Source organism: Chiloscyllium plagiosum, unplaced genomic scaffold (genome assembly GCF_037043375.1).
Source record: "Chiloscyllium plagiosum isolate Xiang-an unplaced genomic scaffold, Cpla_swu_hap1 HiC_scaffold_19, whole genome shotgun sequence".
In the NCBI taxonomy this organism is placed as follows: domain Eukaryota; kingdom Metazoa; phylum Chordata; class Chondrichthyes; order Orectolobiformes; family Hemiscylliidae; genus Chiloscyllium; species Chiloscyllium plagiosum.
The window spans coordinates 79185773-79212793 of record NW_028270157.1 but is presented as its reverse complement, the minus strand read 5'-3'; the positions used below and the strand labels follow the sequence as shown (position 1 = coordinate 79212793).

Genomic DNA, 27021 nt, shown 5'->3' with positions numbered 1-27021 from the left:
CTACCCTCACTACAGTTCCCTTATTTTACAACATTGTAAAGGATGATTCAATTGTCCTCTGGTACTTTATTTCTCCTTTGCACTCCAGCTATTACTGGAGTTGCATATTTCATGAAGATTTTATTAGCTTTTGGCTAAGAGATATTCCTTGTGAAGTCTTATGTTTCTCCCAGTCTGCTCCCACAGTTTCTGTACAACTCCCTCTAGAGTAACTGCTGTCTTCCACAAGGCTCTTTGGGAACCACTATAGGTTTCTCTGACCTCAAAGTAAAGAAAATGCCCCAGCTGCTCTTTGATGAAGTCTACACTGAACTGCTTGATCGTGTGAGCAAAGACATACAGATGTTTGATACTTCTTAAGAAAACGAACCATCTCCTCAAGACTCCACCCTGAATAAGTATTTCTGTAGGTGATATGACAGGATTTGGGATGACTCAAACAAAACTGCAAACAAATTATTTTAAAACTTTCACAGCTCTCTGCTTCTTTAAGTCACATGAATAATTCCATCTCTAATGGATGACACTTCTCTTCCTCCAGACGACCTGGACATGCTTGGAGATGGAAATCTGTTCTTTCACTGTCAAGTCTACCTTTGTAACACAGGCTATTTGTTAAATATAATCAACTCAGACTTGTTTGGTTTCTTCTGGCCACATCATGATTGTAACATATCAAGGAAGCAGTTTGTGTGAAACTACAGAGAGATGCAAATCTTTTGATTAGTTGAAGGTTTACGTAAAGGGTGCCGGTTGTCATGGTTGTGGAGATGTTCGCTGACCTGGGAAGTTCATTTGCAGACATTTTTAACCCCTGTCTAGGTGACATCTTCAGGGCTTTGGAGCCTCCTGTGAAGCGCGGCTGTACTGAGTCTTCTGGAATTTATTTGGGTCTGTTTCTGCTGCTTTCGATTGTTTGTAGTAGTGACTGGTATACTGAGTCTAGGTCAATGTGCTTGTTGATTGAGTCCGTGGTTGAGTGCTATGCTTCTAGGAATTCTCTGGCTATTCTCTTTCTGGCTTGTGCTGTGATTATTGTGCTGTCCCACTCGAATTTGTGGTCCCTGTCATCTGTGTGTATGACAATAGGAGCATCTGGTCATGGCATTTAGTGGCTAGTTGGTGTTCATGGAAGTGGACTGTTAGTTGTCTGCCTGTTTACCCTATATTGTGTTTTGTGCAGTCTTTGCATGGAATCCTGTAAATTACGTTAGTCGTGCACATGGTGGGTATCGGGTCCTTTTTCCCGGTGAGTTGTTGTCTGAGCATGGCTGTCAGTTTATGGGCTGTCATGAATGCGAGTGGTCGGGGAAGTCTGGCTGTTTTGATTAGTTTGTTATAACAAAAAGGTTTAATGATCCTAACATCAACAGAAATCGTCATTGAGTCATTTACAGAGGAAATTACAGATCCTAATTGACAATGAGGAATGATGAGTTTTGAAGGTGCTGACTAAGGATCTTTAGTGAAATTTCTCAAAAGTACAAGTAATATTCCAAAACATGTCACCATGAACTGAATGCTCCCCTGGGACCTGTTTCCAGCTTACTGTTGGTGATAACCTGTCACTGATGCTGTTCTTGCAGGTTTTATTGGATGAATTGATGAGAAAGAAAACAGAAATCGAGAGAAAAAAGAAACCCACTTCCCACAATCTGGACGATCACAGTCAGGTTTTTCAACAGCTTTCCTCACCTGGTAAGGGTCCTGAGAAATGCCATATTCATTCATGATCAAGGCTGGGTTTCCAAGTTTCTAATTACTTCATTGGGATGTGTACATCACTGACAATATTAAATAATGTTTTCCTCACATCCCCTAAACCTCCTGTACCTCACCCTGAACCTGGGTCCCCTTGTGGCTGACCTTTCAATTAAGGGGAACAGCTGCTCCTTATCCACTCTGCACATGCCCCTCATAACCTTATGCACCTCAATCAGATCATTCCTCAGTCTGCTCTACTCAGAAACAACCCAAGCCTATCCAACCATTCCTCATAACTTAAATGCTCTCTCCTCACAAATCTCCTGCAGCATCCTGGTGAAGCTCCTCTGCACCCCCTCCAGTGTAATCAGATCCTTGCTGTAACATAGCATCTAGAACCGTTCACAGTATTCCAGCTGTGATCTCACCATAGTTCTATACAACTCCAACATGACTTCCCTACTTTATTAATCTATGCCTCCATTGATAAAGGAAAGTGTCCCATGTGACTTTTTCACCACCTGATTAACATGCCGTTCTGCCTTCAGAGATCTTTGTGCAAACACACCAAGGTTCCTTTGTTCAACAGAACTTCCTAGTGCCATGTCATTCATTGAATACTTTCTGATCAAATTACTTCTTCTAAAGAGTATCACCTCCCACGTTTCACATCTGCCACTTAGCTGCCCATTTGACCACCCTGTTTATATCTTCTTGTAGCTCAAAACATCAACCTCATTTTAACCACCTGACCAATCTTTACGTAATCTGCAAATTTACTAATCCAACACCCACGCAGCCAGCCATGTCATTTATATAAATAATGAATAACAGGTGACCTAGCACAGACTCCTGGACATCGGCTTCCAGCCACTAAAGCAGCCTACGGTAATCGCCCTCTGGCTCCTAACAACTGAGCCAATTGTGAATCCACTTTATCAATGACCCTGTATCCCAAGATTTGGAGATGCCGGTATTGGACTAGGGATGTAAAAGTTGAAAATCACACAACACCAGATTATAGTCCAACAGGTTTAATGGGAGGCACTAGCTTTCGGAGCGCTGCGCTCCTTCATCAGGTGGTTATGGAGAAGTGGATGGTGTCCTACAATCTTATTCTCCACAGCCACCTGATGAAGGAGCAGTGCTCCGAAAGCTAGTGCCTTCCATTAAACCTGATGGACTGTATCCCATGTGCATTTATCTACTTGATAAATTCCATGTGAGACCTTGTTAGAGGCTTTGCTGGAATTCATGTGAACTACATCAACTAACCTCATCTAGATACCTGGCCACCACTTCAGAAATCCATTCAGATTTGTTAAGTACGACCTCCCTCTGACAAAGCAGTCCTGACTATCACTGATCAAGCCTTCCCTCTCCAAGTGAAGATAGACGCTATACTTCAGAAGTTTCTCCAACAGATGCTAACTGGTCTGTAGTTCTTTGGCTTATCTCTACAATCCTTCTTAAATATAGGAACCACCTTAACGTTCTCCAGTCTTCTGGCGCCTCCCCTGTGGACAGAGAGACATTAACAATACGGGTCAGTGTCCCTGTAATCTATCCCCTTGCCTCCCACAGCAGTCTGGGACACACCATCCAAACCTGATGATTTGTCCATTGTCATTTTCTTGGGTGAAGATGGATATAAAACATTGGTTCAACACTCTCCGAATGTCCTCTGGCTCCACCCACCGATTAGGAGAAAGTGAGGACTGCAGATGCTGGAAAAGCACAGCTGGTCAGGCAGCATCCAAGGAGCAGGAGAATTGACATTTTGGGCATTAGCCTTTCCTGATGAAGTGCTTATGCCCGAAACATCGATTCTCCTGCTCCTCAGATGCTGCCTGACCTGCCGTGCTTTTCCAGGACTACAGTCTCAACCCACTCACAGATGATCCTGCTAGTCCCTAATGGGCCCCACTCCACCCACATGATTACCCTCTGGTCCCTAATGGGCTCTACCCCACTCACACATTACCCTGCTGATCCCTAATGGGCCGTACTCTTGCCAGGTAATCCTTTTCCCATTGACATACTTACAGACTATCTTGGGATTTAGTCAGCCAGAGATTTCTCATATCCCCTTTTCCCTTTCCTAGTTATTTTCTTCAGCTTCACCCTGTGCGTTTTTTAATCCATGAATGCTTCTGCTGATTTATTCCCCTTGTACCTGCTAAAAGCCTCTCTTTTCCTTCTCATTTTATCCTGAATCTCTCTGGATAGCCATTGTTCTCTCGGCTTGTTACTCCTTCCCATCACCCTAGAGGGAACATGCTGGGCTGGTACTCTCTGTCAACAACACCATTACTCTGGGTTTCTCAGTGAATGCTCTGTTGACAGCACCACTCTGCTGTTGCCTTCCGTTCCCCCACCCATTCATATTCACTCAGGTGAGGAGGTCGTTGTGATTCTGTTCCATTGGAGGGGTGTTGGCGATGACACTTAACCTGCTCATGTTAAGGTGTGTTTTTGATGTGCTGTTCTGTTTTGTTCCAGGGGAGGGTCACTGTTGGAGATCTCAACCCCACCTTCCTCAAAGCACTGACTCCTCAGATGCCAGGAGCCCTTTGGTTGCCCATCTCCTGGGAAAGTGGGAGCAGTTATGGACACGAGCATTAGACAGACAGACCCGACTACAAGAGAAAGTCCAGAGACTTTATGAGGTGAGTACAGTTTACCTTGAAGCGAGGTCCAAATACAGAGCACAAGGGGGCACACCATCCCTCACAATTGTTCAGTACTTGAGGAATACTTTGGCTGATTTGTGGCCAAGTTCCAAACAGCCGGATATTTTTTTTTTAAACTGCAAATTACTGCAGATGTTGGAACCTGGACTGAAACTAAAATGTGCTGTAGGTCACAACGGGTCTGATAGCATCCATGGAGAGAGAACAAGCTAATGTTCTGAGTCTAGATGACTCCTCATCAGAGCTGGTGAAGTGTGGAGAAGCAATATTTATACTATATTTGGGGAGGTACAGTTGGAGTGCTGCGGGGTGGGGAAAGGGGGTAAATAATTCAGATTAAGTGATTGGAATATGAGAAAGACAGAACAATGGTGTGTCTAACTGCCAGACTGGAAACAGCAGCCACTTCCACTGGGGTGGGAGTTGCAGGGTGAGGTGGTGACAGAGAATGTAATAAGTAAAACTAAAAGAAAGGGAAAGAGTGGGAGTGGGCTCACAATCTGAAATTTTTTAACTCAATATTAAATCCCGAAAGCTGTGAGCTGCCTAACCTGAAATGAGACACTGTTCCTCCAGTTCGTGCTGGGATTCACTGGAACACTGCAGCACACTGAGGACAGTGGTCATGTGAGCAGGACGCTGTGTTAAAATAACCAGCTAAGGGAAGGTCAGGGTCATGTTTGTGCACAGACCGGAGGTGGTCTACAAAGCGGTCACCCAGTCTGTGTTTGTTTTCTCTGATGTAGAGTCGGCCACATTGGGTGCAGTGGATATAATCCACAAGATCGGAGGGGGTCTGGGGAAATGCTGCTTGATCCGGAAAGGCTGCTTCAGCCCTTGGGTGGTGAGCAGGGAGGGGGGGGGGGAAGGGCAGGAGTTGCACCTTCTGCGGTTACATGGCAAGGTGCGGTGGGAAAGGGGCTGGAGTTGGTGGTTGATAAATGGAATAGGGTGTCCCAGAGGGAATGATCCCTCCGAAATGCAGCCGAGGGTCTGAGGGGAAGATGTGTTTGGTGGGGGCATTCTGCTGGAGTTGTCTGAAATGGTGGAAAATGATTCTTTGAATGTGGAGGCTGGTGGGATGGAGAGAGAAGACAAGGGGGACCTGATCATGCTGCTGTGCATGATGGGAAGGGGCAAGGGCGGAAGCACAGGTAATTGGTCAGATGCAGTCGAGGGAACTGTCAACCATAGTGGGCAGGAAACCATGGTCACGGAGAAGGAAGGCATGTCAGTAGCACTGTTCTGGAAGGTGGTAACATCCAAACAGATACAACGTTGCCAAAGAACTGGGAAAAGGGAATGGAATTCTTGAAGGATGTGGGATATGATGAGCTGTAGTGAAGATAGCTTTAGGAGTCAGTGGCTTTGCAGTGGACAGCTTAATCCCTGAAATGGAGGCTGACAGGTCAAGAAAAGGAAGGGAAGTATCAGAAATTGACAATGCAAAAGTTATAGAGGAATGGAAAGTGGAGGCAAAATGAATAAATGTGTCAAGATTCTAGGCAAGAGCATGAAGCAGCACCAAAGTAGTTGTTGATGTACAGAACCAAGAGTTGTGGGAAGGAGCCAGTATAAGACTGGAACAAGGATTGTGTCACATTCCCCATAAAGAGGCAGGGCATAATGGCCAAATGACCTCCTGCTGCTCCTATTTTCTATGTTTGTATCTGGGAACTTGAGGACATTTTATATCTGGGAGGACTACATGAATGAGCCAGCTGCTTTAGCTCAGGGTTTGGACTCAGGGGCTGCTAGAGTCACTCCACAGGATCAGTGCAGATCCTCAGATAGCATTTTCCAAGAGTTGGTCACTCCATAGGCAGCCACTGCTCAGTAACCAAGTTTCTGATTTATTCTTTATACTGAAGGAGGACATTGTGGAAGGCTCCTCCAAACAAGCAGTCTTGTAATCCGGTGAATGTTCACTGCAGCCTCTCTAAGGTAATAACGTCTTTCCTGAGAGAAGGAGACCAAATTGGCTCATAGTATTCCAGGCCTGGTCTAAGCAAGCTCCTGTACAATTGAAACAATACTCCATTCCTCCTGTACTGAAAGCCTCTTGCTATAAAAGCCAACATTCATTCATCGTTCTCATAACTTGTTGCACCTGCACGCTCACATTCAGTGACTTACCAATAAGGACACCTATGACTCTTAGCACATTTACACTTTCCAACCCCTCAATAGTTAGGAAATACTCTGACCTTCTGACCATGAGTGTGTTTAACCCATATCTGCTGACAGCAGATTCAAGGTGCTGAATGGTCCACTCTCGTTTGATTTTAATTGTTTTATGTATAAAAGAAATAAGAAAACAGATGAATAAATCAGTAAGGAGTCATTGATCTATGTTGCAAATTTCAGCTCCAAGCTCTGGAGACCTTCAGCTTTAACACATGGAGGAAGCGATACTTGCAGTGGATTAGCAGCAAGAAATTCCGAATGCTGGACATTTTCCGGTATATTGACAAGGATCAAGATGGACGAATCAGTCAGCAGGAGTTTACACAGAGTGTTCTTGACTCCAGTGAGTTTACAATCTGGCTATTTCTATGTGTCACAGAAATATCAGTTCAAAAGTTTAAATCAGAATTAAATCAAAATTGTTCCAATACAGAAAGAGGCCATTCAGTCTGTGATGTCTGTACTGGCTCTCTGACCATTTTAATTATGTGCCAATCTCCTGCATTTTCCAAATAATTTTGTACGTTGATTCTAATCAAGTAATTATCCAATGTCCCTTTTGAATGCCTCAATTGATCCTGCCACCACCACCACATTTCCAAGCAGCATATTCCGAAGCTTTCTACCTCATCATTTTGCTTCTTTTGTAAATTACTTTAAGGCTGTGACCTCTAACTCTTAATCCTTTACATGTGGTGGTTGTGACTCTGACCAGGATGGGGTAGGGTGTCTGAGGGGAGTTGTTAATTTTATTGAATCCCTAAATGTGGAAACAGGCCATTCGGCCCAACAAGTTCGCACCAACCCTCCAAAGAGAATCCCACCCAGTCCCATTCCTCTAACCTATTACTCTACATTTCCCCTGACTAATGAACCTAACCTACACATCCCTGAACACTACGGGCAATTTAGTATGACCAATCCACCTGACCTGCACATCTCTGGACTGTGGGAGGAAACCGGAGCACCCGGAGGAAACCCACGCAGACACGGGGAGAATGTGCAAACTCCACACAGACAGTTGCCCGAGATGGGAATTGAACCCGGGTGCCTGGCACTGAGGTAGCAGCGCTAACCACTGAGCCACCGCGCCACCCTATTACTCCCAAAGTGTCAGTGCCTGATTGAATCCTCAGGCACTGAAGATCCTCAGTTCAGGTAGCCGGGCAGTTAGACCCAGGTCTTTGATTGAGTTGGCAGTAGAGTAGACTGAGACAGTGAGAGACAGAGCAAGTGAGAGGAATTTCTCTCACACCAGCTTTCTTTTAACTCCCAACAGCTTCCATGTCTGTGGCAAGACAGAAATTACAGTCCAGAACCTGTTGCTTGGCAGTGGCAGCATCGATCCTATAATTTCTTCCGAAACTTTGTTTGTTAAGACATTAAGGCCATAAATACAATTTTATCTTTTTTTTTAAAGCTTCCTTTGATTTTCAGTCTTTTCATGTCCAAGACATCAAATGATAAATGTTCCTGAAGTTGCATTTTATATTCCAGTTTCTCATAGTCCATATAGAAATATATAACAAGTGACATTACTATTATGACACCCCTCATTCTTGGCTCTGCTGCTTGGCAGTTTTGAACTTTCATTCTTATTAAGTATTCATTTATATTATCATTTAATGCTTAGGAATTATATTTTTCCCTGAGATCCATTGTAAATTCTCTGAAATTCACTCACCCACCCATCAGGTCCCAGATAGAAACTGTAATGGGGCTCCATGCTTGTGAGAAATTTGAACAATCTGACTAAGCTGAAAAGGAACAATGTGCAGGGTCACAGGAGGATAAGAGTTCGTAAGATGGACTGAATGGCTTTCTCCTGGGCTTTAACTGTTCTCTGGTTCTGTGGAAAGAAATGGCATGATCCTAAACATCTGTCCCTGCACTTGGCCAGAATTCCCCACGAGCTCCGTGGAGATGGAGGCAGTTGCTGCCATTTTTGACCTGAATGGTGATGGATTCATTGATTACTACGAGTTTGCTAATGCACTACACCCGAGCAGAGACCACCATCGGAGAACTGAGGATGAAGACAGGATTGAAGATGAGGTGAGAGACAATGTTCACTTGTCAGTATCTGCGACCTTAGAAACAGCAATAAGCCTTTTTTACTAGGCCTCTTCCCAAGCTTAGGCTGTCCTTTAGATTCCTTTCTACTGCCTTTTCTGGGATAGGCCTTTCCCTTAGGCCTCTCACTGAACTTAAAGGCTTCTTTATTCCCTTCCCAGAGCTCAACCATACTCACAGCCATCCCCACCAGCTCAGATGGTTGTGCCCTGGAGTCCTCCCGGGACTTTAATCCCAGGCCTTTCCCTGACTACAGCCTGTCTCTCTCTCTCTCTCTCTCTCAGTATGCTCCATTATTCAGTGCTGAATCATCTGTCTTGCAGGTTTGCCGCCAGGTTGCTGAATGTAACTGTGTCCCGCGATTCCAGGTGGAACAGATCAGTGCAAACAGATACCGGGTAGGTACTGCTTTCTCCTGGCTCTGTGTACCATTTTATATTGTTTATGAGCTGATTGTAATACTCAACAAATCAGGTCCCAGAGTGAGAACGGTGAAGAGATGAAGAGGTGAAGAGATTCTTCACAAGTGAAGATTGAGGGTAGGTGGGAATGTGGATTTGTAGTGATGATCAAACCAGTGATGATCATGCTGAATGGCACAGCAGAGGTTGAGGGGATGAATGGTCAACTCCTGGTTTATTGTTCATTCATTTATAAGTTTTATTTTTTCTTATTGTTTATGATAGTGGTCAGGCACAGAATCTTCACAAGAGGCTCTACTTCACCAAAATAACAAATTTATTGGGCAAAAAGGGTGAAAGTAAAACTATGGGCTGATTCTTACATTAAATTTTGGCAAATTTAATTTAATTTGGCTATTACGAGGGGGCATAGCTTTAAATTAAGGGGTGGTAGGTATAGGACAGATGTTAGGGGTAGGTTCTTTACTCAGCGAGTCGTGAGTTCATGGAATGCCCTGCTAGTAGCAGTGGTGGACTCTCCCTCTTTATGGGCATTTAAGCGGGCATTGGATAGGCATATGGAGGATAGAGGACTAGTGTAGGTTAGGTGGGCTTGGATCGGCGCAACATCGAGGGCCAAAGGGCTTGTACTGCGCTGTATGTTCTATGTTCTAAAGTGCAAGTTGAGTTGAGTTTCTCAGAGGATTTTCACTATGAGTTCAAGTAGTTCCAGTACATTTTCTTGCTGTATCCGATCAAACTCACCTCGAACTCTCTCCTCCCCGTGTCCCCAAAAGGTCATACAGTTTACCTGTCCGTAGCCACATCCAGTTATAGACAGCCTCTTCGTCAGCAATACTCTGTCCCAATGCCAACCAGATACTGGTACATGTGTAGGTAGACATACAGAAGGCACATATAGAGATATTTGGGCATGATCTAATTGTCATTACAGAAACTGGGCAGCAATAGGCAATAGACAGTAGGTGCAGGAGTAGGCCATTCAGCTCTTCGAGCCTGCACCACCATTCAATATGATCATGGCTGATCATTCCTAATCAGTATCCTGTTCCTGCCTTATCTCCATAACCCTTGATTCCACTATCTTTGAGAGCTCTATCCAACTCTTTCTTAAATGAATCCAGAGACTGGGCCTCCACTGCCCTCTGGGGCAGAGCATTCCACACAGCCACCACTCTCTGGGTGAAGACGTTTCTCCTCATCTCTGTCCTAAATGGTCTACCCCGTATTTTTAAGCTGTGTCCTCTGGTTCGGCACTCACCCATCAGTGGAAACATGTTTCTTGCTGCCAGAGTGTCCAATCCTTTCATAATCTTATACGTCTCAATCAGATCCCCTCTCAGTCTTCTAAACTCAAAGGTATACAAGCCCAGTCGCTTCAGTCTTTCAGTGTAAGGTAATCCCGCCATTCCAGGAATTGACCTCGTGAACCTACGCTGCACTCCCTCAATAGCCAGAATGTCTTTCCTCAAATTTGGAGACCAGAACTGCACACAGTACTCCAGGTGTGGTCTCACCAGGGCCCTGTACAGCTGCAGAAGCACCTCTTTGCCTCTATACTCAATTCCTCTTGTTATGAAGGCCAGCATGCTATTAGCCTTCTTCACTACCTGCTATACCTGTATGCTTGCCTTCATTGACTGGTGTACAAGAACACCCAGATCTCTCTGTACTGCCCCTTTACCTAAATTGATTCCATTGAGGTAGTAATCTGCCTTCCTGTTCTTGCCACCAAATTGGATAACCATACATTTATCCACATTAAACTGCATCTGCCATGCATCTGCCCCCTCACCTAACTTGTCCAGGTCACCCTGTAATGTCCTAACATCCTTATCACATTTCACCCTGCCACCCAGCTTAGTATCATCAGCAAATTTGCTAATGTTATTGCTGATACCATCTTCTATATCATTAACATATATTGTAAAAAGCTGTGGTCCCAGCACGGATCCCTGCAGTACCCCACTGGTCACTGCCTGCCATTCCGAAATGGAGCCGTTTATTTGTTTCCTGTCTTTGTTTCCTGTCAGCCAACCAATTTTCAATCCAATCTAGTACTTTGCCCCCAAAAAAATGCGCCGTAATTTTACTCACTAACCTCCTGTGTGGGACTTTATCAAAAGCTTTCTGAAAGTCCAGGTACACTACATCCACTGGATCTCCCTCGTCCATCTTCAGAGTTACATCCTCAAAAAATTCCAGAAGATTAGTCAAGCATGATTTCCCCTTCATAAATCCATGCTGACTCTGTCCTATCCTGTTACTACTATCCAGATGTGCCGTAATTTCATCCTTTATAATAGACTCCAGCATCTTTCCCACCACTGAGGTCAGACTAACTGGTCTATAATTTCCTGCTTTCTCTCTCCCACCTTTCTTAAAAAGTGGTATAATATTAGCCACCCTCCAATCCTCAGGAACCGACCCCGAATCTCTCAAACTCTGGAAAATAATCACCAACGCATCCATGATTTCTCGAGCCACCTCCTTTAGTACCCTGGGATGCAGACCATCAGGCCCCGGGGACTTATCAACCTTCAGACCTAACAGTCTCTCCAACACCAAATCCTGGCAAATATAAATTCCCTTCAGTTCAGGTCCTTCAGCCACTGTTACCTCAGGGAGATTGCTTGTGTCTTCCCCAGTGAACACAGATCTGAAGTACCCATTTAATTCCTCTGCCATTTCTTTGTTCCCCGTAATATATTCCCCTGTTTCTGTCTTCAAGAGCCCAATTTTAGTCCTAACCATTTTTTTGCCTTGCACATATCTAAAAAAGCTTTTACTATCCTCCTTTATATTATTGGCCAGTTTACCTTCGTACCTCATTTTTCCTCTGTGTATTTCCTTCTTAGTAATCCTTTGTTGCTCTTTAAAAGCTTCCCAGCCCTCCATTTTCCCACTTATCTTTGCTATGTTATACTTTTTCTCTTTTAACTTTATATGTTTCTTAACTTCCCTCATCAGCCACAGCCGCCCATGCCTCCTCCTGGGATCTTTCTTCCTTTTTGGAATGAACTGATCCTGCAACTTCTGCATTATACACAGAAATATCCGCCATTGTTCCTCCACGGTCATCCCTGCTAAGGTATTGCACCATTGAACTTTGGCCAGCTCCTCCCTCATAGCTCCATGGTTCCCTTTATTCAACAGAAATATTGTCATTTCCGACTGTACCCTCTCCCTCTCAAATTGCAGATTGAAGCTTATTGTATTATGGTCACTACTTCCCAATGGCTCCTTCACTTCGAGGTCCCTGATCAATTCTGGTTTGTTACACAATACCAGATCCAGAATTGCCTTCTCCCTGGTCGGCTCCAGCACCAGCTGCTCTAAGAATCCATCTCTGAGGCACTCCACAAAGTCTCTTTCTTGTGGCCCCATACCATCCTGATTCTCCCAGTCTACCTGCATGTTAAAATCCCCCATAACAACTGTAGTGACATCTTTGCGACAGGCCAATTTCAGCTCCTGATTCAACTTACATCCGACATCCAGACTACTGTTTGGAGACCTGTAGATAACTCCCAAGAGGGTCTTTTTACCCTTAGTATTTCGCAGCTCTATCCACACTGACTCTACATCTCCTGACTCTAGGTCCCTCTGTGCAAGGGACTGAATACTCTCCCTTACCAACAAGGCCACCCCATCCCCTCTGCCCATCAGTCTGTCCTTACGATAGCACGTGTAGCCTTGAATATTCATTTCCCAGGCCCTGTCCACTTGAAGCCACGTCTCAGTTATCCCCACAATATCGTATCTGCCAATTTCCAAAAGAGCCTCAAGCTCATCCATCTTATGTCTAATGCTTGGTGCATTCATGTATAGTATTTTTAATTTGTTACTGCTCTCACCCTTCGCATCAGCTCCTATTTCACTCAACTTTACAGCATGATCCCTTTCCGAGTTTTCTGCCTCATTGATACAGTTGTCTTTCTTGACTTCTCTTGTTCTAACTTTCCCTTCAATTTTCTTTTTAAACATCCAGTTTGTCCCCTCCTCCCCGCTACTTAGTTTAAATGTAGCGGTGCTGCAGTAGAAAACCTGCCTGCCAGAATGCTGGTCCCAGTACACAGGACTGAGAACTGAATATTTAAGAGGGTCTGACATTTAGAATGGACAGACAAGGAGGAAAAGGAGGTGGATTTGCACTTATGGTTAGGGATGGGGATCAGTTCATTAATGATGAGGGTTTCAGATCAGAAGAACAATGTGTGGAATCTGTTTGGGTGAACTCAGCAGCAGCAAGGGGCATTGGACATTGATTGGAGTTATTTATAGGCCACTAAACAGTGGTGGAAGTGTGGGGCCTGGTATTAACCTAGAGACAGGAGAAGCATGTAGCATAGTCCACACAGTTATCCTGGGTAACTTCAATCTGCAAATAGATAGAGTAAATTGACTGAGCACTAACGCAGTAAAGCACACGTTTCTGCAATGGTTTATACACAGTTTGAGAGAAGTGTGTTGAGAAGCCAACTGAAGGTCATGCTTATTTAAACAGCTCATTAACAAACTTGTAAAAAAACTTTTAGGGATGAGTGATCACAGTATGATCGAGAGTAGCTCAAAATCAACCACATTGCTGTGGTCTGGAGTCACATATTGGCCAGACTGGGTAAGGACTTCAGATTTCCTTTCCTAAGGAAACTAGTGAACCAGATGGAGCTTTTGTAACAATTGGCAATGTTTTCATGGTCATCATTTAGATTCTTAATTCCATATTTTCTTTATTAAATGCAAATTCTATCATCTTTAATAGCAGGATTCAAAATCCAACATTATCTGGGTCTCTGGACTATTGGTCTAGTGAAAAAGGCAAAAGTGAGGACTGCAGATGCTGGAAACCAGAGTCTAGATTAGAGTGGTGCTGGCAAAGCACAGCAGGTCAGGCTGCATCCAAGGAGCAGGAAAATCAACGTTTCGGGCAAAAGCCCTTCATCAGGACTGAAGACAGGGAGCCTCCAGGGTGGAGAGATAAATGGGAGGGGGGTGGGGGTGGGGAGAAGGTAGCAAAGAGTATAATAGATGAATGGGGTTGGGGATGGGGGTGATAGGTCGAAGATGAGGATGGAGCGGATGGGTGGGAAGGGAGATTGGCAGGTAGGACAGGTGATGGGGATGGTGCTGAGCTGGAAGGTTGGAACTGAGGTGAGGTGGGGGGAGTGGAAATGAGGAAACTGGTGAAGTCAACATTGACGCCCTGGGATTGAAGTGTTCCGAGGCAGAAGATGAGGCGTTCTTCCTCCAGGCGTCGGGTGGTGAGGGAGCGGCAGTGGAGGAGGCTCCACTGGTTGGAGTCTACCTGACACATTGGAAGATGGTCGTGGTTGTTGGAGGTCAGTCATCTCAGCTCCAGGACACCTCTACAGGAGTTCCTCAGGGTAGTGTCTGAGGCCCAATCATCTTCAGCTGCTTTATCAAGATCATAGGACACAGGCATTGCTGACTGGCCATCCCTAGTTGACCTTGAGAAGGTGGGGGTGAGTGCCTTTTTGAGCCACTGCAGTCCACATGCTGTGGATTGACCCACAATGCCCTGAGAGCAGGAATTCCAAGATTTTGACTCAGCGACAGTGAAGGAATGGCAATATATTTCCAAATCAGGAAGGTGGGTGGCTTGGAGGGGCACTTGCAGGGGGTGGTGTTCCCATGTACCTGCTGCCCTAGTCCTTCCAGTTGGAAGTGGTCGTGGGTTTGGAAGGTGCTGTCTGAGGATCTTTGGTGAATTTCTTCAGTGCATCTTGTAGATAGTACACACTGCTGCTACTGAGGGAGTTAGAGGGAATGGCTTCTTGTGGATGTGGTTCCAAGTAAGTGGATTCTTTGTTCTGGATGGTGTCAAGCTTCTTGAGTGTTGTTGGAGCAGCCCCCATCCAGGCAAGTGGGGAGTATTCCATCACACTCCTGACACATGCCTTGTAAATGGTGGACAGGCTCTGGGGAGTCAGGTGGTGAGTTACTCGCTGCAGTATTCCCAGCCTCTGACCTGCTCTTGTAGCCACTGTGTTTATGAGGTGAGTCCAGTTGAGTTTCTAGTCAATGGTAATACCCAGGATGTTGATAGTCGGGGATTCGGTGATGGTACTACCATTGAATGTCAAGTGGTGGTGGTTAGATTGTCTCTCATTCATGGTGGTCATTGCCTGGCAGTTATGTGGTGCAAATTCTACTTGTCACTTATCAACCCAAGACTGGATATTGTCCAAATTTTGTTGCATTTTAAAGACAACAAAGGATAGGCAATAAATGCTGCTCTCGGCAGTGATGCCCAGACGCTATGAATGAATGAAAATTTGAACATGGACTGTTTCAGTATCTGAGGAGTTGCGAGTGATGCTGAACATTGTGCAATCATCAGCGAGCATCCCCACTTCTGACCTTATGATGAAGGGAAGGTCATTGATGAAGCAGCTGAAGATGGTTGGACCTAGGACACCATGCTGAGGGACTTCTGCAGAGGTGTCCTGGAGCTGAGATGACTGACCTCCCAGAACCACAACCATCTTCCTATGTGTCAGGTAGACTCCAACCCGTGGAGAGTTTGTCCCCTGATACCCACTGAGTCCAGTTTTGCCAGGGCTCCTTGATACCACACACAGTCAAATTCAGCCTTGATGTTAAGGGCTGTCCCTCTCCCTGCCCCTATGGAATCCAGCTCTTCTGTCCATGTTTGACCCAAGGCTGTAATGAGGTCAGGAGGTGAGTGACCCTGGGGTTACCCAAACTGGGCAGGTCACTGAGCAGGTTATTGCTGAGCAAGTCCTGCTTGATTGCTCTGTTACTGACACCGTCCATCACGTTACTGATTGTGCACTTTATAAACGTCCCCTTGGTTGTTCAAAAGAGATGAAAAATGTGTTGCTGGAAAAGCGCAGCAGGTCAGACAGCATCCAAGGAGCAGGAGAATCAACGTTTCGGGCATAAGCCCTTCTTCAGGAATGAGGAAAGTGTGTCCAGCAGGCTAAGATAAAAGGTAGGGAGGAGGGACTTGGGGGAGGGGTGTTGGAAATGCGATAGGTGGAGGGAGGTCAAGGTGAGGGTGATAGGCCGGTGAGGGTGATAGGCCAGAGAGGGGATGGGGGCGGAGAGGTCGGGAAGAAGATTGCAGGTCAAGAAGGCTGTGCTGAGTCCGAGGGTTGGGATTGAGAAAAGGTGGGGGGAGGGGAAATGAGGAAGGTGGAGAAATCTGAGTTCATCCCTTGTGGTTGGAGGGTTCCTAGGCGGAAGATGAGGCCCTCCTCCTCCAGCCGTCGTGTTGCCATGGTCTGGCGATGGAGGAGGCCAAGGACCTGCATGTCCTTGGTGGAGTGGAAGGGGGAGTTTAAGTGTTCAGCCACGGGGCGGTTGGGTTGGTTGGTGCGGGTGTCCCAGAAGTGTTCTCTGAAACGTTCTGCAAGTAGGCGGCCTGTCTCCCCAATGTAGAGGAGACCACATTGGGTGCAGCGGATGCAGTAAATGATGTGTGTGGAGGTGCAGGTAAATTTGTGACGGATATGGAAGGATCCCTTGGGGCCTTGGAGGGATGTAAGGGGGGAGGTGTGGACGCAAGTTTTGCATTTCTTGCGGTTGCAGGGGAAGGTGCCGGGAGTGGAGGTTGGGTTGGTGGGGGGTGTGGACCTGACGAGAGAGTCACTGAGGGAGTGGTCTTTCCGGAACGCTGATAGGGGAGGGGAGGGAAATATATCCCTGGTGGTGAGGTCTGCAAGAAATGCAAAACATGCGCCCATACCTCTCCCCTCACTTCCCTCCAAGGCCCCAAGGGATCCTTCCATATCCGTCACAAATTCACCTGCACCTCCACACACATCATTTACTGCATCCGCTGCACCCGATGTGGTCTCCTCTACATTGGGGAGACAGGCCGCCTACTTGCAGAACGTTTCAGAGAACACCTCTGGGACACCCGCACCAACCAACCCAACCGTCCCGTGGCTGAATACTTTAATTTCTCCTCCCACTCCGCCAAGGACATGCAGGTCCTTGGCCTCCTCCATCGCCATCCTAACCTCCCCACCTTATTAAACGCTTTAATCATCTCAAACACCTTGACGAGATCACCGTTACCTTTTTAAACTTGAGGGAGTTCATTCCGATTGCATAAGCACTGCCTTGGAAGTTCACTTTGTTCAGTCCCGAGATGATGCTGTGGAGTTGGTGGGGTATTTGCTTGCAGGCAATGTGTTGGGTGCACAGTGCAGGTCCAAACATTGTTACACAAGATAGCAGCGACTAAAGCTTGGTACAACTAGCAGGTAACACCCACCCAGTTTTGTCTGTGATCTTATTCAGGTTAGTCTGTCAGTTTGCATTAATTGGTGGAATTGAGCTGATCCTTCCAGCAGTCCCAGGATTGAAGACTCACTCCAGGGTCTGAATGGACAAAGAGAAATGTACCCCACCAAAAGTAACAGAACACGAGTGTTTTGTGAGGCCATTGTGTGTGAATCGCACCAGAGACAGTTCATGTCGATGGAGTTGTGAACCTTGCCTTGTGAGAGGTGGTTCAACTTTGGCTAATGTTGTTGATCTATAAGGTAAAAGAGGTGGAGGAGTTGCATTACTAATCAGGGAGAATGTTATATCTGCACTCAGAGAGGACATACGGCAGGGCTCATCCACTGAGGCAGTATGCATACAGCTCAAAATAAGATGGTTGTAATCACTCTGATAGCATTACACTATAGACCCCCCCCCCCCCCAACAGCCACGAAGACATTGAGGAACAAATATATCAGCAGATTATGGAAAGATGCAATAACAATAGGGTTGTCATAGTGAGTGACTTTAACTTCTGTAATATTGACTGGGACCCCCCCCTCTTAGAGCAAGAGGCTTAGTCAGGGAAAAATTTGTTAAATGTATCCAAGAGGGTTTCTTGAAACAGTATGTGGACAGTCCCTCGGCACCTTGTATTGGTTAATGAGCCTGGCCAGGTGACTGACCTCTCAATGGGACGGCATTTTGGAAACAGTGATCACACCTTCTTAAGGTTGAAGACAGCTACGAATAAGGATAAGTCAGGACCTTATGGGAAGGCACAAAACTAGGGGAGGGCAAATTACGTCAGTATTAGGCCAGAGCTTGGGAGTGTTAATTGGGAGGAGCTGCTATCAGACAAGTCTACATTTAGAACATCGAACATAGAAAAGTACAGCACAGATCAGGCTCTTTGGCCCACGATGTTGTGTCGAAGGTTAATCCTAATGTAAAATATAATAACTTAACCTACGCACCCCTCATTTCACTGCTATCCATGCGCATGTCCAGCAGTTGCTTAAATGTCCCCAATGACTCTGCTTCCACCACCACCGCTGGCAATGCATTCCATGCATTCACAACTCTCTGCGTAAAGAACCTTCCTCTGATGTCTCCTTTATACCTTCCTCCTAACACCTTAAAGCTATGACCTCTCGTACCAGTCAATCCTGCCTTGGGGAAACATCTCTGACTATTGACTCTATCTATTCCTCCCATTACCTTGTACACCTCGATCAGGTCTCCTTTCTTCATAAGGCAAGCCCTCCAGTCCAGGCAGCACCTGGTAAACCTTCTTTGCACCCTCTCCAAAGCCTCTGTATCTTTCCTATAGTAGGGCGACCAGAACTGGACACAATATTCCAAGTGTGGTCTCACCAGGGACTTGTAGAGATGCAGCAAAACCTCGCGGCTCTTAAACTCTATCACCCTGTTAATGAAAGCCAAAACACCATACGCTTTCTTAACAACCATATCCACTTGGGTGGCAACTTTGAGGGATCTATGTACTTGCACACCCAGATCCCTCTGTTCCTCCACACTGTCAAGAATCAAGCCTTTAATCCTAGATTCAGCATTCGAGTTCAATCTTCCAAAATGCATCACTTTGCATTTATCCAGGTTGAACTCCATCTGCCATTTCTCAGCCCAGCTCTGCATCCTGTCTATGTCACGCTGCAGCCTGCAGTAGCCCTCTATACTATCGGCGACACCTCCAACCTTTGTGTCATTGGCAAATTTACTAACCCACCCCTCAACCTCCTCATCCAAGTCATTTATAAAAACTACAAAGAGCAGAGGTCCCAAGAACAGAGCCCTGCGGGAGCCCACTCAACACTGTCCTCCAGGCAGAATACTTTCCATCTACAACCACTCTCTGCCTTCTGTCAGCCAACCAATTCTGAATCCAGATAGCCAAATCTCCTTGTATCCCATACTTCCTGACTTCATGAATGAGCCTACTGTGGGGAACCCTATCAAATGCCTTGCTGAAATCCATATACACCACATCCACTGCTCGACCGTTGTCGACCTGTCTTGACACCTCTCAAAGAACTCAATAAGATTTGTGAGGCATGACCTGCCCCTCACAAAGCCATGCTGACTGCCTTTAATCACACTATGCTTTGCCAAATAGTCCTAAATCCTATCCCTCAGAATTCTTTCCACAACTTTTCTGACCACAGACGTAAGACTGACTGGTCTGTAATTGCCAGGGATTTCCCTATTTGCCTCCTTCCAATCCTCTGGCACGACTTCTGTGGAGAAGGAGGATGCAAATATACTCGCCAGCGGCTTAGCAACCTCCTTTCTCGCTTCCCGGAGTAGCCTAGGATAAATCTGGTCTGGCTCTGGGGACTTAACAGTCTTAATGTTGTCCAAAATTTCCAGCACATCAATTTCATCAATCTTGATCTGGTCAAGCCTGTGTCCCAGCTCCTCAAAGTTCTCATTCACAACAAGTTCCCTTTCCTTAGTGAAAACTGAAGCAAAAAACTCATTTAGGGCTTCCCTATCTGCTCAGACTCCACGCACAAGTTCCCTCCGCTATCCCTGATCGGCCCACCTTCACCCTGAGCATTCTCTTATTCCTCATGTATGAGTAAAACGCCTTTGGCTTCATGGAACATTACAGCGCAGTACAGGCCCTTCGACCCTCGATGTTGCACCGACCTGTCATACCAATCTGAAGCCCATCTAACCTACACTATTCCATGTACGTCCATATGCTTGTCCAATGACGACTTAAATGTACTTAAACTTGGTGAATCTATTACTGTTGTAGGCAAAGCATTCCATGCCCTTACTACTGTTTGAGTAAAGAAACTACCTCTGACATCTGTCCTATATCTATCACCCCTCAATTTAAAACTATGCCCCCTCGTGCTCGCCGTCACCATACTTTGAAAAAGGCTCTCTGTGTCCACCCTATCTAACCCTCTGATTATCTTATATGTCTCTATTAAGTCACCTCTCAACCTTCTTCTCTCCAATGAAAACAGCCTCAAGGCCCTCAGCCTTTCCTCGTAAGGCCTTCCCTCCATACCAGGCAACATCTTAGTAAATCTCCTCTGCACCCTTTCCAAAGCTTCCACATCCTTCTTATAATGCGGTGACCAGAACTGTACACAATACTCCAAGTGTGGTTGTACAGAGCTTCGTACAGCTGTAGCATAACCTCATGGTTCCAGAACTCGATCCCTCTATTAATAAAAGCTAAAACGCTGTATGCCTTCTTAACAACCCTGTCAACCTGGGTGGCAACTTTCAAGGAGCTGTATACCTGGACACCGAGATCTCTCTGCTCATCGACACTACCAAGACTCTTACCATTAGCCCAGTACTTTGCATTCCGGTTACTCCCACCGAAGTGAATCACCTCACACTTGTCCGCATTAAACTCCATTTGCCACCTCTCAGCCCAGCTCTGCAGCTTATCTATGTCTTTCTGTAACCTACAACATCCTTCGTCACTGTCCAAAACTCCACCGACCTTAGTGTCGTCTGCAAATTTACTCACCCACCCTTCTACGCCCTCATCCAGGTCGTTTATAAAAGTGATGAACAGCAGTGGACCCAACACCGACCCTTGCGGTACACCACTTGTAATGGACTCCAGGATGAACATTTCCCATCAACCACCACCCTCTGCCTTCTTTCAGCAAGCCAATTACTGATCCAAACTGCTATATCTCCCACAATCCCATTCCTCCGCATTTTATACAATAGGCGACTGTGGGGAACCTTATCGAACGCCTTGCTGAAATCCATATACACCACATCAACCGGTTTACTCTCATCTACCTGTTTGGTCACCTTCTCAAAGAACTCAATAAGGTTTGTTAGGCATGACCTACCCTTCACAAAACCGTGCTGACTATCCCTAATCAAATTATTCTTTTCTAGATGATTATAAATCCTATCTCTTATAAGCTTTTCCAACACTTTACCAATAACTGAAGTAAGGCTCACTGGTCTATAATTACCAGGGTTGTCTCTACTCTCCTTTTTAAACAGGGGAATCACATTTGCTATCCTCCAATCTTCTGGCACTATTCCTGTTGACAGTGATGATCTAAAGATCAAAGCCAAAGGCTCAGCAATCTCTTATCTGGCTTCCCAGAGGATTCAAAGTTTGTGAGAAGATTTGTAGCTCGGGTGCTCGTTGTTGTGGTTCTGTTCGCCAAGCTGGGAATTTGTGTTGCAGATGTTTCGTCCCCTGTCTCAGTGACATCCTCAGTGTTTGGGAGCCTCCTGTGAAGCGCTTTTGTGATCTTTCCTCCGGCATTTGTAGTGGTTTGAATCTGCCGCTTCCGGTTGTCAGTTCCAGCTGTCCGTTGCAGTGGTCGGTATATTGGGTCCAGGTCGATGTGCTTATTGATTGAATCTGTGGATGAGTGCCATGCCTCATGGTTCCCAGAGGATCCTAGGATAAATCCCATCGGGCCCAGAGGAGGTATCTATTTTCACACTCTGCAGGATTCTCCCTAATCCTTCCTGCCAAGCCTTTTTCGTGCCCCCTCCTGGCTCTCCTCAGTCCATTTCTGAGCTCCTTCCTAGCAAGCCTGTAATCCTTTAAAGCTGTGCTCGATCCTTGCTTCCTTCACCTTACATAAACTGCCTTTTTCTTTTTGACGAGAAGCTCCTCTGTTCTCGACATCCAAAGTTCCTTAATCTTACCCCTTCTTACCTGTCACAGAGGAACAAATTCTTGCATCACTCGCAACAACTGCTCCTTAAATAGTCTCCACATGTCTAGTGCGCCCTTTCTGTGGAACAATTGCTCCCAGTCTGTACTTCCCAACTCCTGTCTGATAGCGTCATAATTTCCTTTCCCCAATTAAACATCTTCCCTCGGTAACTGCTTTCACTCTCCAAGGCTTTGGTAAATGTGAGGCAGTTGTGGTCTCTGTCCCCAAAGTGTTCTCCCACCACGAGATAATGAGGGAGAAGGTAGGATCACTCAAGGATAAAGGAGGGAACTTGTGCTTGGCAGCAGAGGATGTGAGTGAGACCCTAAATGAGTATTTCGTGTTGGTATTCACCCAGCAGGAGGATATGGAGGAGAGTGAGATTAGTGTGGGGCATGCTAATATGCTGGAGTATTTTGAGATGAGGAAAGAAATAGCACTTAAAGAGCATTAAGGTGGATAAGTCCCCAGGGCCCGATGGTATCTACCCCAGGTTATTGAGAGGCAAGAGAAGAGATTGCTGGGACCTTGACCAAGATCTTTGTATCCTCACTAGCCAATGGAGAGGTCCCGGAGGACTGGGGATTAGCTAATGTTGTTCCTCTGTTCGAGAAGGGAAATCAGGATAATCCAGGAAACTATAGACTGGCGAGTCTCACATCGGTGGTTGGGAAGCTATTGGAGAGACTTCTTAGGGATAGGATTTACACACATTTGAAAAAGCATGACCTAATTAGGGACAGTCAGCATGGCTTTGTGGAAGGCAGGTCATGTCTTACTAACTTGATTGAATTTTTCATGGAGGTGACAAAGGTGATTAATGAGTATAGAGCGGTGGATGTTATCCACGTGGAATTCCAACAATGTCCCAGATTAAGATGCAAGGGATCCACTGTGACTTGGCAGTGTATATTTAGAATTGGCTTGTCCATAGAAGGCAGGGGGTAGCGGTGGAAGGGTGTTTGTCAGGCTGAGGGTCTGTGAGTAATGGCGTTCCAAAGGGATCTGTACTGGGACCTCTGCTGTTCATGATCTAGATGTAAATGACTTGGATGAAAGTGTAGATGGGTGGGTTAGTAAGTTTGCAGACGATACAAAGATCAGTGGAGTTGTGGGCAGTGCACAGGGCTGTCAAAGGATACAGTGGGATAGAGATCAGTTACAGATGTGGGCAGAGAAATGGCAGATGGAGTTTAATCTGGGTAAGTATGAGATGCTGCATTTTGGGAGATCAAATGTTAAAGAAAAGTAAACAGTTAATAGCAGGACCCTGAACAGCATTAATGTACAGAGGGATTCTGGGGTTCAAGTCCATAGCTCCCTGAGATTGGCCACACAATTAGATAGAGTGGTGAAGAAGGTGTGTGGCATGCTTGTCTTTATTGGTCGGGGCACTGAGTACAAGAGTCAGGATGTCATGTTACAGCTTTCTAAGATTTTGGTTAGGCCGTGCTTAGAGTATTGTGTTCAGTTCTGGTCACCTCATTACAGGAAGGATGTGGAGGCTTTGGAGAGGGTACAGAAGAGGTTTACCAGGGTGCTGCCTGGATTAGAGGGTGTGAGCAAATGAGAGGCTGGAAAAACTGGGCTGTTTTCTCTGGAGCAGCAGAGGCTGAGGGGAGACTTGATAGAAGTCGATAAAATAATGAGATGCAGAGACAGGGTTGACTATCAGAATCTTTTTCCCAGAGTTGAAATGTCAAAAACTAGAGAGGCGTGCATTTAAGGTGAGAGGGGAAAGTTCAAAGGAGATGTGTGGGACAAGAGCTTTTACACAGACAGTGGTAGGAGTCTGGAACACACCACCATGGGGTGGTGGAGGCAGATACGATAGGGGCGTTTAAGGGGCTTTTAGATAAACACATGAATATGCAAGGAATGGAGGGATATGGACCGAGGGCAGGCAGAAGGGATTAGCTTAATTTAGTGTCATGTTCAGTACAACATGGCCAAACAGCCTATTCCTTAGCTGTACTGTTCTATGTTCTATCTTTTTGCAGTTTGGTGACTCTCAGCAACTGAGGATGGTGCGGATTCTCCGCAGTACGGTGATGGTGCGAGTGGGAGGGGGATGGAGTCCCCTCGATGAGTTCCTTGTGAAGAATGATCCTTGCAGAGGTTGGTGAAGGTCATAGATGTGGCCATTCTTACTAAAGATTCAAAACCATAGGTCTTTATGGAATCCTTGAATGGAAAAAAAACAAAATTGATCATGCCTGAGTTGTGAAGTCACATTAATCCAGGAGGCTCTGAGGAATATTCACTTATTTCTTATGAGCTAGGATTCTTTCCTCAAAACACTCTGGTTTTATATTTAGTTAAAGAATGATTGAGAAAGGAAAAATCCAAACACAGCTTTCCAGAGTCCCTTGACTCTAAAGTCCTACAGCACAGAGACAGGCCCTTCACCCCAAACTGGTCAATGCCAAAAAGTCCAGCAACTTCCAAGCATGCAGGCTGCTGTCCAACAAAGCCCATTCACGTCAGTCATCACCAGTTCAATCTATGGCTTCTCATTCTCTACATTCTCTGTGGTTGACTGGCCAGCAACTGACCTCCCCTTGACTGACCAATCACATCCTGTTGCTGAAACATCTGCACTGTTCAATAATGAATCTGCAATCACCTTTCTCGACCAATTCCCGTGTGCAATTACCAAATTCTTTATTCTTTTATTTTAAAACAAGCTGCTGTTCAAAGCTCCATTCTCAACTTCAGCTCACATTCTAAATCAAAAATTCAAAAAAATTAAAGAGAAGTGATGACGGCCTGAACAAGGAGCGGTGGCATTAACCTCTCCTTGTTCAGGCTCTTGGCCAACTGCCACAAAGTGCACCTAATCAATTGTAAACTGTGCTCAATCCTCAAGCTTGCTGCTTTGATATGCAATTTTGTCTGTTGCCTCTTTGCACCTAATACTATCCCTAATTTCATTGGGAAGCCATGGTTGAACCACCTCTCTCCTGTGACGTTTGTGTCAGATAGAGTGTAATTCCTCCACATGATCTTTCCCTATCCATTACCAGTGCCTTTTAGTCAGTTTCCCCAAGCCATCATTGCCAACTTCTTTTATTTAAATCCAGAAATGCTCCTTTATACTTCCAAATGTCCTACCACTCAATTCATCACCTTTCATTTTCAAGATTAAATTCCATTTGCCTCTGTTCAGCCGTCTACATTGTTTTATTTGTCGAAAGCATTTCTCTCACTATCTGCAACACCATCAATTTTCACTAACCTGCAAATTTACTGCTTTAGTCTGCTATCCATACCTAGATCATTAAAATACACAACAACCAGCAGTGAGAATCTCTCTCAGGCCTCTTGTTTCATCAGTAAGAATGGGGGATTCTTTTGTTAACAGCACACCTTAATTTGAACAGTGAAAGGTCGGACCAACCTTAAAATTAAGGAGAAGTACCTGGCTCCTGACAGCTACCGAATTGGTACGGTGAAACCAGCTGGGAACCAGACACAGCCCCACTCCCAAAAAGGCTCTCCCAGCTGGAAGAACGCAAGTGTGGCCTCCATCAACTCAGCACCTAACAGCCCACTCCCACAAAAGGTACATTTCTTTATCCCAATGGCGAAACAGAGAGGGTTGGTGTTAAACCCCATGATAATGTATAAATCCATCTGCAGTAAATACATGAGAGCTTCCTGCTTGTTTGCGTAACTATAATGTTGGAGTGAAGAGGCTAACAACTGGACACTGGCGACACTCCCAATTTTAAAGCATTCTTACCAACAACCTGCATTTATTCGGTACTTCAAGCAAAGCAATGCCTAAAATAATTGAGCAATTAAACATCAGACAATGGGGCACCAGGAGATACCCGGGTTGATGGAATGATAGCATTGCTACACAGAAACAAAAACACTGCACATGCTGGAAGAGAAAATACACAGGCAGGAGACTGGGAGAACACAGCAAGGCAGGCAGCATCAGGAGGGAGAGGGATACAGCAAGGCAGGCAGCATCAGGAGGGAGAGGGACACAGCAAGGCAGGCAGCATCAGGAGGGAGAGGGACACAGCAAGGCAGGCAGCATCAGGAAGGAGAGGAAGACAGCAAGGCAGGCAGCATCCGGAGGGAGAGGGACACAGCAAGGCAGGCAGCATCAGGAAGGAGAGGAACACAGCAAGGCAGGCAGCATCAGGAGGGAGAGGGACACAGCAAGGCAGGCAGCATCAGGAGGGAGAGGGACACAGCAAGGCAGGCAGGACCAGGAGGGAGAGGGACACAGCAAGGCAGGCAGCATCAGGAGGGAGAGGGACACAGCAAGGCAGGCAGCATCAGGAAGGAGAGGAAGACAGCAAGGCAGGCAGCATCAGGAGGGAGAGGGACACAGCAAGGCAGGCAGCATCAGGAAGGAGAGGGACACAGCAAGGCAGGCAGCATCCGGAGGGAGAGGGACACAGCAAGGCAGGCAGTATCAGAGGGAGAGGGACACAGCAAGGCAGGCAGCATCAGGAGGGAGAGGGACAGAGCAAGGCAGGCAGTATCATAGGGAGATGGACACAGCAAGGCAGGCAGCATCAGGAGGGAGAGGAACACAGCAAGGCAGGCAGCATCAGGAGGGTGAGGGACACAGCACGACAGACAGCATCAGGAGGGAGAGGGACACAGCAAGGCAGGCAGCATCAGGAAGGAGAGGAAGACAGCAAGGCAGGCAGCATCCGGAGGGAGAGGGACACAGCAAGGCAGGCAGCATCAGGAAGAAGAGGAACACAGCAAGGCAGGCAGCATCAGGAGGGAGAGGGACACAGCAAGGCAAGCAGCATCAGGAGGGAGAGGGACACAGCAAGGCAGGCAGTACCAGGAGGGAGAGGGACACAGCAAGGCAGGCAGCATCAGGAGGGAGAGAGACACAGCAAGGCAGGCAGCATCAGGAGGGAGAGGGACACAGAAAGGCAGGCAGCATCAGGAGGGAGAGGGACACAGCAAGGCAGGCAGCATCAGGAGGGAGAGGGACACAGCAAGGCAGGC

General features: G+C 46.2%; 1 protein-coding gene across 1 annotated transcript in view; it reads left to right on the top strand.

Annotated features, from left to right (window-relative positions):
- Positions 1-868: 868 nt before the first annotated feature.
- Positions 869-27021, top strand: part of LOC148146842 (microtubule-actin cross-linking factor 1, isoforms 6/7-like) — a 109071-nt gene continuing 82918 nt past the window's right edge. The window contains exons 1-7 of the mRNA XM_087996944.1: positions 869-1698; positions 4207-4373; positions 6765-6927; positions 8485-8639; positions 8981-9055; positions 24033-24150; positions 25416-25597. Of these exons, the coding sequence (XP_087853070.1) occupies positions 1572-1698; positions 4207-4373; positions 6765-6927; positions 8485-8639; positions 8981-9055; positions 24033-24150; positions 25416-25597 (987 nt within the window). The 5' untranslated portion in view covers positions 869-1571. The remainder of the gene's footprint in view (positions 1699-4206; positions 4374-6764; positions 6928-8484; positions 8640-8980; positions 9056-24032; positions 24151-25415; positions 25598-27021) is intronic.